We start from the raw sequence: 18,607 nt of genomic DNA on the forward strand, positions 1-18,607 counted from the left end.
TTGCTGCTAAACCTCTAAAATACTCCTTTGATCTCCTACAGTCTGGTGTCCCATTACCTTGTGTCTGCAGTAAAATTTGTTTATACAGGTGTGCCAGAGGAGCCGAGACTGTTCTTGGGGTTGAGGGGCAAACTGCTCCTACGGTGGTGGCGCTACATCCCTTTCATTGCTAATCCTGTCCTCAGGTCTTCAAACCAAGATAGGAACCACATCACTGTGCAACGTATTCTTTTTTGCAACATTCAGCTAGAAGTATCTTTATTGATAACTATATACTGTATACCTAGCTATATGTTCACAATTCCACCAGGACTTCTTTCAGACCCTTTGCTGATATTACTTGTTTGTACATTAGATGTATGCACTATTATCCATCTTTTATTATATAATGCTTATATTATTTTAATTCTGGTGTTCATCTATATACCTATGGTTAATGTTATATGGTGGCTGGAGCAGTTTTTCTTCTCCCAATTACTTTGATTTGATAACTGGTAAATTTCCCTGGAAGGGAATCCCTTCTGCTCATGTAGGCCCTGCCTTGGGTGGAAGCACTGCCGACTTTATTATGAAACTCACTCTTCCACTTAGCAAAGGTTTTTATTCTCTTATTTACTTACAGGTTGAGTGCAATGCAGAGACATGATCCGCACCCCAATTTCTGCTCTTAAAAAATCTTTATTTTTATTTAGAAACCACAGTACAAGCATAGAAAAAATCAGTTGATGTGTTTCAGCCTATAAGGCCTTAGTCATGAGTGCAATATCCTGTTTTGGGGAGATGGGGGGGGGGGTCATTTCTCATAACCCCTCTCCCATAGAGGGTTACATCACTTTTATAGTTTTCACAAGCCTACTGTTCTATATTTTAATGTTCTATTTAAAGTATAACTAAAAACAAAACATTTGCTTTAGATAGAGCAGACAGGGATTAGAATCCCTGTCAGGTTTTTATTGCTGTCTTTGCCCCAGTTAGGGAAATTTGCCTTCTCTATCTGTCCTGTTAATCATTATCATTGAGAGAGAAAGTGAAAGAAATTTACATATTTTGGTTTGTCACTAATACAGGAATAAAGGAGAAATATTATAATGTGGACACTAGTTCTGGTGACCCTGGTGACAACCAGGGATTGCCTTGCTTTGCAGAAATGTATTCTTGCTTCCTGTTTTGGCTCTGGGACACAAAGTTAAGGTAAATCTCTCCCAGGTGACAAAAGATGACTGGGGTTATATAAAACTCCCTTACCTTATCCCAAGGTTATGGATGTACACAATGGGAGAAGTTGAATAATGCGAACATTGAAAATAATCATGTGTCTAGCACACACACATAGATAGATAGATAGATAGATAGATAGATAGATAGATAGATAGATAGATAGATAGATAGATAGATAGATAGATAGATAGATAAATCTGTGTGTGTATTTGTTCACTTAATAAACATTTCTAGTTTGGTGGACCTTTACAGGCATTATTATATTGTCATATTATCTTGTCTTCAATCTTTGATTTAAAACTTTACATCCCAGTTGTCTCCTATCTCTTGGGTGTTGCTCTAGAGTTTAATTATGTGGGCAGGTCTCCATTTGAGACCATTTTTTGATTGGTTATCAAAACCTGAAGTCCCTATATATACCCATGATCAAACTTTAATCATTTAGCTATGAATAAGCGCCATGATAGGGCGTGAAACGCGTTAACTATTTTTCCTGTTCCACCCTGTACATGAGGTGACTGCATTTGGATTTTATTTCTTCATATCAATAAAGATGCCTTCTATGGTGTGCGGCCGTCCAGGATCTTTTTCTTTCCTCAAGCTTGTGCAGAGCCAACACCTGTGAGTTCTATTAGGGCAGGTGTCTTTTTATGGATTTGAGAGATTGGAGCGGCAATCTTTTGCTTATGATCCTCCCTTACTCTAGCCAAAATAAAGTAAAATGTTCTACTTTAGTATTCCGATTTATTGATTGTACTTTCACTATATCTACATAGCCATACTGTCAGCAGTCCTGGTAAATAACATGTTGGTAGGTATTAGTGCCCTTTAATTGTTACCACCACTTGTAGTGATGTAATGGATGGAGATATTGCCCCTTTTATGCCAGCTGTGAGTGGGGGCAAGTGTACTTGGGGTATGAGAAAAGAACACCCTTGATCTATAAAATGATTTGCTGTGAGGAGAGAGAGAGAGAGAAAGAGCCCTTCTGCATGGCTAAATCATGGGGGAATCTAGGGGAGGACATGGGGGACAGAAGGAGAAACCTTGCCACTCCTGACCCTTGTCTAGCGAATCCAGTGATTTGGTTTAGAATGGCCTCAGGGCCTAAAGAGGAGCACCCTTTTGTGTGAGAGGAAGGTACACCCTATGTGAGGTGCAACTGTGTTAAGAGAATATAACATCTGGGGAAGATGGCTGCAATGATTCCGTGAAGTATTGGAGTGTTCTGCACTTAAGGGACCACTGAATGGAAAGTCATGAGAAGGACTTTCCGTGTTCTGTACTGTGGACTTCTGTCAGTGAGTCGAGTTACTGTACCTGTACTCTAAGGTGACTGTAACTACTAGAGCTGTGCTGAAGTGAAGTTGTGCAGTAAAACATGCATGTAACAGGACTGGACATTCATTTATTCTGGGTAAAAACTCCTAGGACAGGAATATGGAGGAGGCGGGCCACAGGCCAGTAAAAGAGTAATACAATATGGTGGAGTATCTCCCAAAACAATAGGTAGGTGACTATCCCATCTAAAAGAAGTGGGGCAGAACCAGAGACAATATGGCGTGTACAACCAACTACTGAGTTTGGATCAATATTCTGCAAAGAGAGTCTTCATCCAGTGTGAATAGGCTAATATATTTGCATCGTAAGAGAAGAAAAGTAAAACATAACCATCATGCAGCACAATTAAGCAGGACACAGACTTGTGTAAGCTTAAACGCCAGGCAAACAGCTACATATACATATGAATTACAAATAGGATTCACACATAATTAATATTTCTGCCTATCCAGTCTTGAGTTTCACACAGCTCTGTCCACAGCATATGTAGGGGAGGGGACCTGCTCTTTTTCTGCTGACCTTTCACTTGCAGCTCCCCTTTCCACTCCCACCTTGTGACTGGTCAGTAAAAAGAGAAGTAGCATGCTAATCAGCCAATCTCTCTGTCACTCCACTCTCTCCTCCTATCAGTATGCTCTTTGACCCTGGCCTCTATCTCACTGACTCACAGGCCTCCCATAGTCCTGGACACACCTAGACGATATAAAGTGTAGCCCCTCCCTCTTTCCTGGGCTCGGTTGGACAGTGCTTGATGGAGCAGATGTGACTGGACTAGTGTCGGAGTCAGAGTACAGGTCACTGAAAAGCACAAGAACATGCAGCATCAACCTAATGCCTAGTCACATTGGTTGGCACAGCCCGGCAAGACTCCAGAGTACAGCCATTCCAGTGACGTGAAGTTGCTCTCAGCCACCTGGTCTACACTTTAAGAGACTTCTTCAGCCATATCAGTGTGCAGCCTGCTGCAGGGTTCCTGTCCTTAGCTACTTGGGTCATCCTCTGCAAGCAGTCAACTGTTATGAAAGGGAGACATTTCAGCCACCTTGTACAAAGAACTGCAAGTATTTGAATACAGTAAAGACTTTGTTCATTTAACTGATAATGTTTGCAAGCATGTTATCTATGCTTCTAACTAGTGGTCAAGCGGTAGAACCATTTCTGGCTTATCTGTTACTATAGAGTATATTGTACTCTGTTATTTTATTTGTCTGTTTTATACCTTTATTTCGACCAGTCTGAAGGTAAATACACCCGAAGGCTCCCCTCAAAAATTCTAAAAGGAGTTTTTTTTTGTCTGCCTCTAAAAGCAGCTATAAAAATATTTCCTGTAAACTCTCTAATGTACATGGACACATAGGCTAACATAGAGCTGCTTTTACAGGCTGAAGAATAAACACCTGTATAAGCAATATTTGTACGCCCAGTGTGCATGGACCCTTAAAGGGAAAGTACTATATAGTGTTTTAAAATATATTTTCTTTAAAATGTTCAACATTTAAGATTAAAAATATAAAATATGTTTATCTTTTTTTTAATCATATTATAATTGAAAATTTAATCTTTACCATATTCTTTCATCAGACCACAAATTCTGTGCAATAGCAGTAGTTTTCTCAAGCCTGAGATAGCATTTCTTAAATACACATAAATGACATAGAGTGTGATACAACCCCCTCTCTCTGTCCTATCAGAGACATAGATAGCCAACAAGCAAGAAGGCAGTTTTGGGCTCTCTAACTATAAAGCTTAGCATGCTTTGAAAACTAAGTGTAATGGGGCAAATGTGAGACGGTATGTTTAAAGTACAGTATATCTAAAGTCAAAACTATTTTCATTATTAATTTTGGATAGTGTAGGGGATGGTTAAAACCTCTGTCCAGTTTCTTTTTTTTTCGACTTGTGTCCCTGTAGACACAATAGGAAGTAGGAGGAAACTTTGCCAAACAGAGGAAAGTCTCCTCTCAGACAGTTGTCACTGAAACAAGTGTCCTCAAAGAAAGATTTTCCCTCTCTTCTTGTTCTGACAACCTAAATATTTTGGATTTTCGCCTACTTTTAATCCCGGTGACAATGATTACCAGGACAAATAGAGAAAGTGAATCTGCCTATCAGGTACATGGATAGCAATAAAAATCTGACAGAGTTTTTAGTCCTTCACCGTTTTATCCAAAATGTAAAAAAAAATGTGGGGTTTGAATATACTTCAATTTTTTTATGTAAGATAAAGATTTTATACAAATACAAAATCAATTTAAAAAATAAAACTGATCAAACACCATTTTACTGACCAAACACCAAGTTTCTGTTTAAAGTGAAAGCAAATTCAAGTCAGTTCAGGATGGTTATGGATTTTTATTGTACATACTATATTATAGTTTAATAGAGATTGTCACGGGTGTGATTAATAAGAACAGTAAGAGCCAGCCAGGTCTCCTCAGCAGTGGGAACGATCTGGTTAGCTGGAAGAGCAAATCCATAGCGACCAGTGTCACGAAGCTCAAATGTATAGGAGTGCTTGATACCCTGGTTGTAGGTCCAGTCAATGGTTCCACCACTGGCTTGGTCTGCAAAGAAGAATGAACAAAAAAAAAAAAAACAACTATTGTTGATGGTGCTGGAAATTCTAAAGGTTTTGAATTTGAAAGGAATTTTTAAAATGATCTTACAGTATATGCTAGACAGAGCAGAGAGAAAATATACAGTCAAACAGCATGATCAGTATTATATTTCACAAGATATCAAAAAAGGATTCTCTGACACTTTGTTAACTGCTATTGAGGCAATGCTAAGTATTTTAAGGAAATACTTACAGATGGTGGTGATGATGCTTCCATACGTGTATGAGGTGCCATAGAGGGAGGCCAAAGCGTTAATTGCATTTCTAGACACTGCATGCTGTACAGAAAAAAGGCAAACATCTTTTAGAAATTGTTTATGGACATTTTGCTACAACTTTTGAAGGCAAAATATGTTCACTGTCATTGAAGTAATATATAGAAATATTGATAAGTAAAGCTCATTAAGCATACCAATTCAGCTTGGTTACTGGCAGGAGCAGTAGTATATCCATAAGGGTAGAGAAGCATCTGAGAATAGCTGTGGATTGAAACAAATCCCTTGATATTGCCGTGGCTCTTCACAAAGTCCACAATAGCCTTAACTTCTGACTCAGAATGGGCAGCGCGTCCTCTGTAGGTCTCAGTGCAAGGGTTGCTGCTGGATCCACCACCTGGTAAACATTTCAACAATTCATCAATTTTAATGTTCCTGAGTTTCCAGTAGTTGGTATTTTAAATAATTATATGCTTAGTTGGCTGTTTAAAGCCCAAGTCCAGCCAATATTTTTGTTTTGAAAAGAGTGGAAAGGATTAGAACCTCTTTCTAGATTTCACTGATGTCTCCTTACTGGGGGATTTCCCCTTACTATATTTCCTGGCAATAGGGGCAGAGGAAGTTTTGACATTTAGTGGGATGTAGTCTTTTAATTTGCCATTTGAATTTGGATTTACATATTCTAGTCTTGGTTTGGACTACAATGTTTTTTTTTAAAAAACAGGCTCTGATAGTAGAGACATGCTCCTTTTCAATGTACATTACAATGTAATTCCCCAAACTAACTGAAGATGCCCTGGGGAAACCAAAATGAACTGCAATGAAAAATGCCAAGCTAAATTTATATTCTAAAGGACCTTTAGCCATTCAGCTTTTGACACATCCAGCCCTTCTCCTACTGCTACTAGCTTTAGCCTCTTGTTTAAATTGTTCTCTAGAAGATGGAATAATTTATAGAAAACTGACATGGGAAACCAGTAAATATTACCTCCAAAGCCAGCATCCCAGTTTCTGTTGGGGTCAGTTCCTATGCAGAGAGAGCCACTGTTAGGGGATCTGGTCTTACGCCACATACGGTCCTGTAACAATAAAAAAGGATTATTGAATAGGGAACTGCTAAACTTCTTGCCGATGATGAACACAAAAGAGAACACAGCATAGTTACCCTGGTGTGGGTGTAAACATAGCCATCAGGGTTAGTGACGATTTCCACAAAGATATCCAGTTTGTTCAGGGTGGCAGTGAGAGAAGCATCTTTGCCATAATCTGAGACAATCTGCATAGGAAGATACATAATATCATATATTCTTTTTATGCCTTACTTTTATTAGACTTTAAATTATGGGTACAGTCTCCATGTTTTTAAAGCAATGCCCTAATGGTTTGGACTTATACTGATAAAAAAAATGTTTCTTTCAGTTTCTTCTATTGTCATTTCATCAGTACATTTTTACTTTGAAAAAACCTTCTTATTTCATTTTTTGTAAAAGAATTCTGCTATGTTTGGTTAAAATGATCCTGTCATGAGAACCTGACATCTTTTTTGAAAACGCTAGTTGATTGGCTATCATTCTGATCATCAAGCTTTACTACTAACCTGAGACAATTAAGAAGCCAAAGAAGTTAGAACCTGGAAACTGCATACTTATTCCAGGTCAGTTACTCAATAACAAAGACGGGGGATTGGAAGGTTAGCCAGGCTATTAACATTTTCAGATGAGGATACTAGCACAGTACTCTCATACCAGTACTTCACAGTACATCAAGCTCCCTGATCATCACCTAAACCAGTAACATATTTTGTGTTGGCAGACTAGTTTAGTGTCATACTCAAAATGTGTGCTCTAATCATACACTATTCTAATCCAGAATAAGAAATAAGGAGTAATGGGCATATACCTTTTTAGCAGTCCAGATTCCAGTGGCCTGAGTTACCCACTCGCGGGAATGAATTCCAAAATCAATCCAGAAAGCAGGACGGTTGGCTCCAGTACTGAACTAAAAAAGAAAGCAACACATTTTTCACAAAAACAATATTTGACAGCATGTGTCATTTGGCAAATGTTAGTTACTTGTCACAATAAGTACCAGAAAGTACTACTATATGATCTATTTTATGATCATGTGAATAAGGTCTGTTGGATGCTGAAAACTTCATGACATGAATCTGATATTCCTATCCTATATATAGAGATCTGTCATCCCTATCTGTATATACAGTAGAATTTTGACAACCCTATTCTGTGTCACTGGTAAATATACTTTGTGTACTGATTCTTACAGAGTCAGTCATCCTTAAAACTCAGATTGGCTAGTTCTCAGTCCTGCGTGGCGGCTACAGCTAATATAGGAAACTCTCATTCTGTCTTCTGGATTTTTGTTTTTATTTTATAATATATCAAATGCGAATGAAAGCAGCCAGCTATCCAAGGCAAGCAAGAATAAAGCCAGAAAATATGCCAGGTACATAATACTACTGGGGTCTCCAAGAACTATAAGAAAGCAAAGGTTGGCTCATCTTACCAGGTTCTTTCTGCCACTGAAGTAAAACTTGTAGATGAAAAGACTCTTAAAATTTGTTAAAATCTGCGTTTTAGCTTACCTTTTTTCTCTTTTTTACACTGAGTGCTACAATCATTGACCTTACTACACAAGCACGCATGCCTTCAATAGAAACAACATAATTTGCAATTTACTACAACATAAATTCATTTTCAAAAACCATATATCACTTACTTTGAGGACATTGAGTGGGCGACCTTCATAGCTCTTTCCAATCTCAATCTTGCTCACTAAGCCAGGGTTTTCAGCCACCAGTGTGTCAATAAAGTTGTTAATCTGAAGGAACACATAATAGATATGATAATAGTGTACGATTTTCAAAAACACAGTCACATGATAGATCAGAGTAAGAAACTATGATTTATGAAGACAATTGTCCATGTATGGTTGGGTACAGAGCAGAGAGAAAGGTCACCAAGTTGTTAGGCTGAATGGTTAAATGACAGAATTAAAATTACATTTCTACGGTTGTAAGATTTTGCAAGTAGATAATCAGTTATTGGTTACTTACAAGGACTATCTGTTTAGCTATGACAAGATAAATGTTTCTTTACAAAGTTAAACACAATCATACCTCATCGAAGGTATGGTAGGTAGCATAGTTAAAGGTGTTAGTGGAACGGGCATTTTCCATTGAACGACTACGACTAATCTTCATTTCTCTCTCTTCTTCATCCAGCAAAGCCTGTCATAATATAAAAACAGATGATTATGTATTCAAACCTCTAAAAAATAATTTCTATTTTATATTAGAGTAATAAAAGGTATTCCAATAAGGACTTTTTAAATAAGGAAGTGCAAAAAACTGATCAATTTCTACCCTGCCTCTTCCTGCAGCAACGTATTACCACAAATGTATTTATTGATGGATGATAAACAAAAAGTAAATCACTATTAAAAGATATTTTTTATATTTATTCCTCCCCCACTATTATGTAAAAATGTTAACACTACAAGAGAAAAAATCAGTTATCAAAATAAACACATATCAATAAGCAAACAGGTAAAAAAAACACCCACTCCACCATTAACCTCCATGTATATGCATCATTCTCATTGGAATTTGTACTTTGCATTAAATTCTCATGCAAGCATTTTTTCAGATGAAGATTTGAAAAAATCAGCACAGGACACCAATTCATATTTACACAAACCTGATTGGTCTATGTATAAAAATGTTGCTGTTTTAATGTGAGAAACATTCGCACAGCCCCAAAATCCAAAAAATGATTTTAAGCACCTAGTGATCATAATGCAATTTTTTCACTGATTGAGGTAGTTAAAAAAATAACACATTTTGGCTCTTATGATGATAGGAGATAATTAAATTGCACAAAATAAGGAAATATTTGTTGGGGTTCTGCAAGTGTTCATAAATTTCAGAAGGAACAGGCCTTAAAGCGTAACTCCACTTTTGTTGAAAAAAAAACGTTCCCCCCTGGGTGATCTATGTACATTGCAACAACCTTTATTGCAGATTCCTTAGTCATCTCACATCAAGGATAGTGATGTCTTGCCCAGCAAAGGGATACACAAGGGCAAGAAAAGTATAATTATAGTTTTTTTTTACAGGTACATTTTACACCTACTAACAGTAGGAGATTTTAAAAGGGTGCCAGACAATTTGATTGGATTTTGCATTTTATCACAAGGTCTGTTTTAAGCTAACAATTTAGATAAGCAATTTTTTTCAAGTCAAAAATACATTTAGTGATTGTTTTGGAACCTCTCTATGTACCAAAAATGAGCGGTCTGGTTTGAAAAATTAGAAAAATTCGAAAAATCTAAAGCACACCTGTGTCCAGACGATGGACATTATAGTATTTGCATTTTTAACAAGCAGTAAAAGAGATTTAAAATAGGATTTTTTCCCATCGATGGGTTTTAACCACTTGAGTCTCCAGTCCATTTTTCACACTAAATCTCTAAATCCCCCAAAGCCTTTTTGTTTTAGTGATGCCTCAGTTCTGTACATCATAACTTTTAGCGTTTGTAGTCTACACAAAGTATTTTTGAGGTTTTTTTTGGGGGGGTATTTAAGAGATTTTTTTTGGAACAGGTTTTAGTTTGCTAGCAAATTTGGATACAAATGTTTTTATTTTCTTGTTTTATTTGGGGACTAAAGCAGGGGTCTCAAACTGGCAGCCCTCCAGCTGTTGCGAAACTACAAGTCCCATGAGGCATTGCAAGGCTGAAGGTTACAAGCATGACTCCCACAGGCAGGGTTATGATGGGACTTGTAGTTTCGCAACAGCTGGGGGGCCGCCAGTTTGAGACCCCTGCACTAAAGAGTAACAAATTGTAACAAAAACGTTTAAAAAGTGTAAAAAAAAAAATATAAAAATTAATAAATAAATAGGCAGTGTGTGTGTATATAATTCCCTTCCAAAATGATCTCCAGGTCACAACAATGATGTGATGATCTGGATGATATAATGTGATATTATTTTAAACAGTAGTCTTTGTTGATTATATTGTGCAGTAAATATATGGGGGAGGGGGGGGCTTTTTTTCCTTCATAGGGAGTCTGGGTCTGGTCAGTGGAGACCTAATCTAAAGCCATCTACACATGGGCCAAATGTCGGGAGACATTTGCAGGTTAAAAAAAAAAATGTGTATTTCGGTCGGACGTGCATACTGGAAAACCAGCCGACCGGCTCCTGATCAGCGCTCTCAACCAATGGCAGAGAGCGCTGATCAGAGTGTTTCCCCTGTCAGAACACATTAGCTCAGTGGGGGGAGATCGCTGTACTAACTTTGCATAGTACACTTGACAGTTTTTTTTCGTTCAACCCGCTGGGAGAAAAAATAATAGTGTGTACCAGGCTTAACTATACAGCAAAATATTATTTCCACTGCTGCTTGGAGAAGCAAGAAAGAGCTGCAACAGCTCTGCCTAAACCTCTGTACTGATAAGAAGTGCTGTTAGGTCACTATATTCCCAATGTAAACACAACGTGGAAGCATTGTTTTAACATTCTTTACTACAATGTGCTCCTTTGCAGTGATCTGTAGGAGAAATGGAAGCCCAAAGACTGATCATTGCAGCTTCTAGGCTTAGTGCTGGACCCCAACTGTCACTGATAGCTATCAGTTTTAGCACAAGAAGCCGCCGGGACTCACAGGAGCTGCTGAAGTCCATCTGCCATTTTAAAATGACCCTAAGACAAACAGCTGTTGTCATTTTAAAATTGCACACTGGACTCAAGTGCTTAAGCTTGTGTTTAATATGTAATGCTATTTCTTATGTGAGTTTACATTAGAAGACTACATTTCTGCTCTATATACAAAATAAAAGGGAAAGGAGCTGTGATTAAAAATGCCTGTGTTGTGAACCTTGAATATGAATTTTTCCAAAATCCTTACAGCTACAGAGGTGAATGAGAGTTTGTTTAGAAGTGCTTTTACTGTTTCTTCAGAATACTATAATACTTTAATGTGCATATTCTGGGCAGAGTTATAGTAAGATGTATTGGAAAAATATAGAAATTTCCATTGCTGATCTCCTTCCAAAAATACCAGCTGCCTGACTGTCTCTACTTTTGTTTCTGCCTGATTCACTGACCTTGAACAAGCATGCAGTAACTGAAATTAAAACTGTTCTTGGGAAGTGACTCAGAAATAACTCAAGCCATTATAGCCAGTTAACTAGCATTTTTGGAAGGAAATATAGTGTTTTACAGCATGCAATTAAATATTTTGTCAGTAATAACTTAAAAATTATACAAACATTCTAAGAAATAGATGTCAAACCAAAGTAAACAAATGTTTGGTATGGCCCTGCATACTAGCAGTTCAACAGGCATTTTTAATAAAGACTTTATTCTATTGGCTTTTATCAATGTTTTCACTTCATCTTATTAGATCATGCAGAGATTTAATATTTTTTTAATTTCCAAATGACATCAAGACAGAGCCTTCCTTAATGATTGAGGTACCAGTCACCTGCAAGTCCTGGATCATGACACTGTACTGGATGTTGTTGGACTCCAGGTAGACCTTGACATCCTGGAGGCTGTAGAATGGCACACGGATGTCAATGTGTCTTTTGGCATGTGAAGGTGAAGTCCAGAAGTCAAGCTGCAAAACATAAAGTAAAGATTGTAAAGTAGTCATAAGGACTTTGTTAGCAGCATTGTTTTAAAAAAATTGCACCCAATGTTCTCAGTCCCACAATTATTTATGTGATGGTCAAATGTGACTATATGTAATAAAACCCTGTTGGGTCTTGAAAATACACAATTAGAAAAAAAGAACAAGTTACACACAGACACACACACACACACACACACACACACACACACACACACCACCAAGGTATCAGCGTTTTAAGTGTAAGTAAACTTCCAACGTTAAATGTTCGCTTTAGGTAAGCCTATAATAAGGCTTACCTTCAGGTAGTGTAAATATCTCCTAAACATGCACCATTTAGGAGATATTTAGTGTATAAGAGCCAGTGACATAACTGGCGCATGCACTCTGAAGGAATGGCCGCCCGTGCCGTTCCTTCAGATCCCTGTGCCGTGAGCGGCAGCTCCTGCACGCATGCGTGGGCGTGACGTCATCACAGCTACGACCAGTCACAGATCCGGAGTCCATAAACACAGAAGCAAGACAGTTGAAGGTGAAAGCAGCCTCCAGCGATGACATCACATCGCTGGAATGCTTCATTTTCAGGTAAGTTGAAAACTAGCACATTATGGTTTTACCTCCTTGCAAGTTAGCAAAAAAAAAAAAGTCCAGCGGTTTACAACCACTTTAACACAATATATAGTAGGCGCTCGTAGGTCTTCCAAATAAGAACAGAAATAATACTAAGCTTATTTTAAAAATATAATAAAACAACCTTACTAATGCACTAGTGCTAGTACCTACCATATTGGTATATATATATATATATATATATATATATATATATATATATATATATATATATATATATATATATATATATATATACAGTATGTGACAACACTGAAGAAATGACACATTGCTACAATGTAAATTAGTGAGTGTGCAGCTTGTATAACAGTGTCAATTTGCTGTCCCCTCAAAATAACTCAACACTCATTTCTAAACCGCTGGCGGCAAAAGTGAGTACACCCCTAAGTGCAAATGTCCAAATTGGGCTCAAAGTGTCAATATTTTGTGTGGCCACTATTGTTTTCCAGCACTGCCTTAACCCTCTTGGGCATGGAGTTCACCAGAGCTTCACAGGTTGCCACTGGAGTCCTCCTCCATGATGATATCACGGAGCTGGTGGATGTTAGAGACCTTGCGCTCCTCCACCTTCCATTTGAGGATGCCCCACAGATGCTCAATAGGGTTTGGGTCTGGAGACATGTTTGGCCAGTCCATCACCTTTACCCTCAGCTTCTTTAGCAAGGCAGTGGTCATCTTGGAGGTGTGTTTGGGGTCATTATCATGTTGTAATACTGCCCTGCGGACCAGTTTCCGAAGGGAGGGGATCATGCTCTGCTTCAGTATGTCACAGTACATGTTGGCATTCATGGTTCCCTCAATGAACTGTAGCTCCCCGGTGCTGGCAGCACTTATGCAGCCCCAGACCATGACACTCCCACCACCATACTTGACTGTAGGCAAGGCGCACTTGTCGTTGTACTCCTCACCTGGTTGTCACGACACACACCTGACACCATCTGAACCAAAAAAGTTTATCTTGGTCTCCTCAGACAACAGGACATGATTCCAGTAATCCATGTCCTTAGTCTGCTTGTCTTTAGAAAACTGTTTGCGGGCTTTCTTTTGCATCATCTTTAGAAGAGGCTTCCTTCTGGGACGACAGCTATGCAGACCAATTTGATGCAGTGTGCGGTGTATAGTCTGAGCACTGACAGGCTGACTCCCCCACCACTTCAACCTCTGCAGCAATGCTGGCAGCACTCATATGTCTATTTCCCAAAGACAACCTCTGGATATGATGCTGAGCAGGTGCACTGAACTTCTTTGGTCGACCATAGCGAGGCCTGTTCTGAGTGGAACCTGTCCTGTCAAACCGCTGTATGGTCTTGGCCACTGTGCTGCAGCTCAGTTTCAGGGTCTTGGCAATCTTCTTATAGCCTAGGCCATCTTTATGTAGAGCAACAATTCTTTTTTTTCAGATCCTCAGAGAGTTTGTTGCCATGAGGTGACATGTTGAACGTCCAATGACCAATATGAGAGAGTGAGAGTGATAACACCAAATTTAACACACCTGCTCCCCATTCACACCTGGGACCTTGTAACACTAATGAGTCACATGACACCGGGGAGGGAAAATGGCTAATTGGGCCTAATTTGGACATTTTCACTTAGGGGTGTACTCACTTTTGTTGCAAGTGGTTTAGACATTAAGTGTGTTGAGTTATTTTGAGGCAACAGCAAATTTACACTGTTATACAAGCTGTACACTCACTAATTTACATTGCAGCAAAGTGTCATTTCTTCAGTGTTGTCACATGAAAAGATATAATAAAATATTTACAGAAATGTGAGGGGTGTACTCACTTTTGTGAGCTACTGTACTGTATATGCACACATATTTCAATTTGGAAGGATGAAAAAAGTATCTAATTACCCCCAGGTCATCAAAGTTTTCCAGTTCCCGGACCAAGCTTACTTCATCCTCACTGATGGGAAGAATTCTCAGGACTTGCTGTCTGCAAGTAGATTAAATAATAATGTAAATTACACATTAACACTGTTAAAACAGGTAAACTGAAGACTTTATGATGACAATACTGATGGATCAAATCTCAAGATTAAAAAATTGATTTTATGTGATACTGCAGATTTGATTTTTGATCTCAAGTTATTCTAATTTCCAATATATTGCAGGAACAATTAACTGTCAGTGCTTTGAAAGCACACTGCAAAAGTCAAACTCGGTGTCTACATTTACCAAGATACAGGCATATAGACAGTTTGAGCTAAAAAGATGACTGGTGAATCAAGAGCTGCAGTCAAGGGGTCACCACCTTGTGACATTATCATGCCACTGCAGTGTTTTGGATCCTTATTCCTGAGATAACTCGCTGCTGGAAAGTTAATAGGAAGTGTTTGTTCATATCACCCAGCCATTGACATGGACACCCAAAGAAGGATCCTCTTCCTTGGCAGGGAAGAAAAAGAATCTATTTTACTCTTCATAAGACCATAGATTATGGTTGACTTGAAGTGAAGCTTTTTAATTGTAATATATTTGTGTTTTTTAGATGCTTAAATTGAATAATAATAAATAGAAATAATACTAAGACCACTGATTTAGGCAAGTATGTTGAGCATTTAGGATATTTTTTAAAACTAACCTAGGGGCTGTGCTTGTAGGTTAGTTTTAAAATATGTGTAAAACCTAAAAATGAACTTTATTTACCCCCTTTTATTTAAACATTTTGTTATATACTGTATATGTTCAACAAGTGCAAAGAATGGCAAAAATGCCCATTGAACCTGTCAGAAATCTAATGGTGTCCTGTGTACTCTACAGTTTTATCTCAAGAAATGTTATCAGGAAGTTTGTTAGGACTACACAACATCTCCCCCTATGAAGATGAGAAGAGGGGGAGGTGTTCTGTAGTCTGAACACAGTTCCTGTCCTAGGGTAACAAGGTTGCTCCCCATAGATACAGCATAGGGAATGGGGTTTGTATTTTTATGACAGTAAATATGTTATTGGCAAGAACACCACATAAAAATAAAGGAAAAGAGGCCTGAAAAAAGAAAGCCAATGCAACCACCACATATAAGGACCCATAAGATGCAATATATTACATGTTTGCTCTTGGCTTTAGATACACTTTTACAGAATGTATTAAAGGAAACTTGTATTCAGAGAAATACATGGACTGACACTGCTGACCTTCTTGTGAACATGATATGTACCTGTCTGTCTCTGGCTTCAATAGTATATGAGTCACTATCCCAGAACAATCATATAGCCAGTGAAATCAGAATGCAAGGGCTCCACAAATGTACAATAATAAAGCTATTGAGAGCCTGGAAACAAACATTTCCAGTAAGATAGTTCAGAAATGGCAACCTACTACACATTTCCCTTGTTACATGATTCTTTAAAGCAGAGTTCTGACCGAGAAGGTAAATATGCAGTTAAAATCAATTTATAAGAACATTTTTCCTGCAAATATATGTGTGATTCTGTTCAGCTATCCTTCTGCTTAACTTTAAGCAGGTCAAATGGAGATCCGATAGTTAGGGCAGGCCAATGCACCGGCCAATTAGTTACATAGTTACGTTAGGCGACATTGAAAAAAGACACAAGTCCATCAAGTCCAACCTATGTGTGTGATTATATGTCAGTATTACCTTGTATATCCCTGTATGTTGTGGTCTTTCATGTGCTCATCTAATAGTTTTTTGAAACTATTGATGCTCCCTGCTGAAACCACTGCCTGTGGAAGAGAATTCCACATCCTTACCGCTTTTACAGTAAAGAACCCTCTACGCAGTTTAAGGTTAAACCGCTTTTCTTCTAATTTTAGTGAATTGCCACATGTCTTATTAAATTCCCTTTCGTGAAAAAGTTTTATCCCTATTGTGGGGTCACCGGTACGGTATTTGTACATTGAAATCATATCCCCTCTCAAGCGTCTCTTCTCTAGAGAGAACAAGTTCAGTGATCGTAACCTTTCCTCATAAATAATGTCCTCCAGTCCCTTTTTTAGTTTTGTTGCCCTTCTCTGGACTCTCTCCAGTTCCAGCACATCCTTCTTGAGGACTGGTGCCAGAACTGGATGGCATACTGCAGGTACAGGCGGACCAGAGTCTTGTAGCGTTGGAGAATTATCGTTCTATCTCTGGAGTTAATCCCCTTTTTAATGCATATTCTGTTTGCTTTGCTTGCAGCAGCTTGGCATTGCATGCCATTGCGGAGCCTGTCATCTACTAGGACCCCCAGGTCCTTTTCCATCCTAGATTCCCCCAGAGGTTCTTCCCCTGGTGAGTAGATTGCATTTATATTTTTGCGACCCAAATGCATTATTTTACATTTTTCTACATTAAACCTCATTTGCCATGTAGCTGCCCACCCCATTAATTTGTTTCGATCTTCATGCAAGGTTTCCACATCCTGCAGAGAAGTTATTGCCCTGCTTAACTTAGTATCGTCCGCAAATACAGAGATTGAGCTGTTTATCCCATCCTACAGGTCGTTTTTGAATAAATTAAATAGGATTGGTCCCAGGACAGAACCCTGGGGGACCCCACTTTCCACCCCGGACCATTCCGAGTACTCCCGATCTATCGCTACCTGAACTCGCCACTGTAGCCAGTTTTCAATCCATGTACTCACCCTATGGTCCATGCCAATGGACCCTACTTTTTAAAGTAAACATTTATGGGGAACTGTATCAAATGCTTTTGCAAAATCCGGATACACCACATCTACGGGCCTTCCTTTATCTAGATGGCAACTCACCTCCTCATAGAAGGTTAATAGATTTGTTTGGCAAGAACGATTCTTCATGAATCAATGCTGATTACTGCTAATGATACCGTTCTCATTACTAAACTCTTGTATATAGTCCCTTATAATCCCCTCCAAGAGCTTGCATACAATTGATGTTAGGCTACCTGGTCTGTAATTCCCAGGAATGTATCTTGTCCCTTTTTAAATATTCGTGCTACATTGGCTTTTCTCCAATCAGCTGGTACCATTCCAGTCAGTAGACTGTTCGTAAAAATTAGGAACAATGGTCTGGCAATTACTTGACTGAGTTCCTTAAGAACCCTCAGGTGCAAGCCATCTGGTCCCAATTAATTTAATTAATTCTGAATGATCTCAAAAGCTTTTCTAAATGATATTAAAAGCACACTGCATTTGCACAACAACACAAGCCCAAAGCCTGTTAACACAGGACCTATAATACACTAGCTATGCTAGAGGTTTGAATACATAGACTTTTATATTTTAACAATTTTCTACATACCCACTGAAATCCCCGGCAGCGTATACGGCAGCCACCAAGGCAAGGAATACCAATGCACCCTTCATCTTGGAATCCTTCAAATTTTTTACCATCCAGGTCGTTATATTTATACTCTTTTCTGTTCGGTGATTGCACTGTGCTGCCAATTTTTCTGCCACTGGCTGAAGAGCACCTGACTTTATTCCCACACATACCTGATTAATATGATGGGAACATAGCAGCTGTTAGCCAGGTTACTATATTTAGGTTCTCTTTTATCAAGAAGCTCTCTTCGCTATTGTTTTTTTTTCTTTTGCAGCACTGTGGAGCACTTACAGTAGCATGCTTAAATAAACTACCTTGTATTTCATATTAAGTCGAATGTGTAAGACAGATATTGATTTAATTCTGGTTAATGAATTCCTGACAAAGATTTGTGAGCTATATATTAAATAAATAACTACTCTAGGTGATGCATGTGAAAAAATACAAATACTATTGCAGGCGTTGCAATCACAAAAATAGGGATGAGCCAAACACCCCCTGCTTCAGGGGTTGTGAAACAGCAGAACATGCAAACAGGCAAAAAATGTATGTGAACACGCGAACACCGTTAAAGTCTATGGGACGTGAACGTGAAAAATCAAAAGTGCTCATTTTAAAGGCTTATATGTAAGTTATTGCCATAAAAATTGGGACATGTTTTAATGCAAAAAAAAGTTTTAAAAACT

General features: G+C 38.4%; 1 protein-coding gene across 1 annotated transcript; it reads right to left on the minus strand.

The window, feature by feature from the left end:
* Positions 1–4,891: 4,891 nt before the first annotated feature.
* On the minus strand, positions 4,892–17,999 carry LOC141134485 (carboxypeptidase A1-like). The gene is made up of 11 exons (XM_073624010.1): positions 17,898–17,999; positions 14,531–14,612; positions 11,899–12,033; positions 8,528–8,638; positions 8,128–8,229; positions 7,291–7,389; positions 6,557–6,667; positions 6,380–6,470; positions 5,589–5,788; positions 5,370–5,454; positions 4,892–5,123 (listed from the first exon to the last, which is right to left on the minus strand). The coding sequence occupies exons 1-11, from the start codon at positions 17,987–17,989 to the stop codon at positions 4,936–4,938; spliced, it is 1,296 nt and encodes a 431-aa protein (XP_073480111.1). The 5' UTR covers positions 17,990–17,999; the 3' UTR covers positions 4,892–4,935.
* Between the last annotated feature and the right edge of the window lie 608 nt (positions 18,000–18,607).

This window comes from Aquarana catesbeiana, linkage group LG03 (assembly GCF_042186555.1).
Source record: "Aquarana catesbeiana isolate 2022-GZ linkage group LG03, ASM4218655v1, whole genome shotgun sequence".
In the NCBI taxonomy this organism is placed as follows: domain Eukaryota; kingdom Metazoa; phylum Chordata; class Amphibia; order Anura; family Ranidae; genus Aquarana; species Aquarana catesbeiana.

What these genes read in the sequence shown, in the direction of transcription:
- LOC141134485 (XM_073624010.1), bottom strand. Translation starts at nt 17,989, where the DNA reads ATGGTAAAAAATTTGAAGGATTCCAAGATGAAGGGTGCATTGGTATTC. An exon ending in AAAACTTTGATGACCTGGGG is followed by an intron (nt 12,034 to 14,530) that starts GTAATTAGATAC and finishes TATGTTTTGCAG; the next exon opens with CTTGACTTCTGGACTTCACC. An exon ending in TCATGATCCAGGACTTGCAG is followed by an intron (nt 8,639 to 11,898) that starts GTGACTGGTACC and finishes ATATTATGACAG; the next exon opens with GCTTTGCTGGATGAAGAAGA.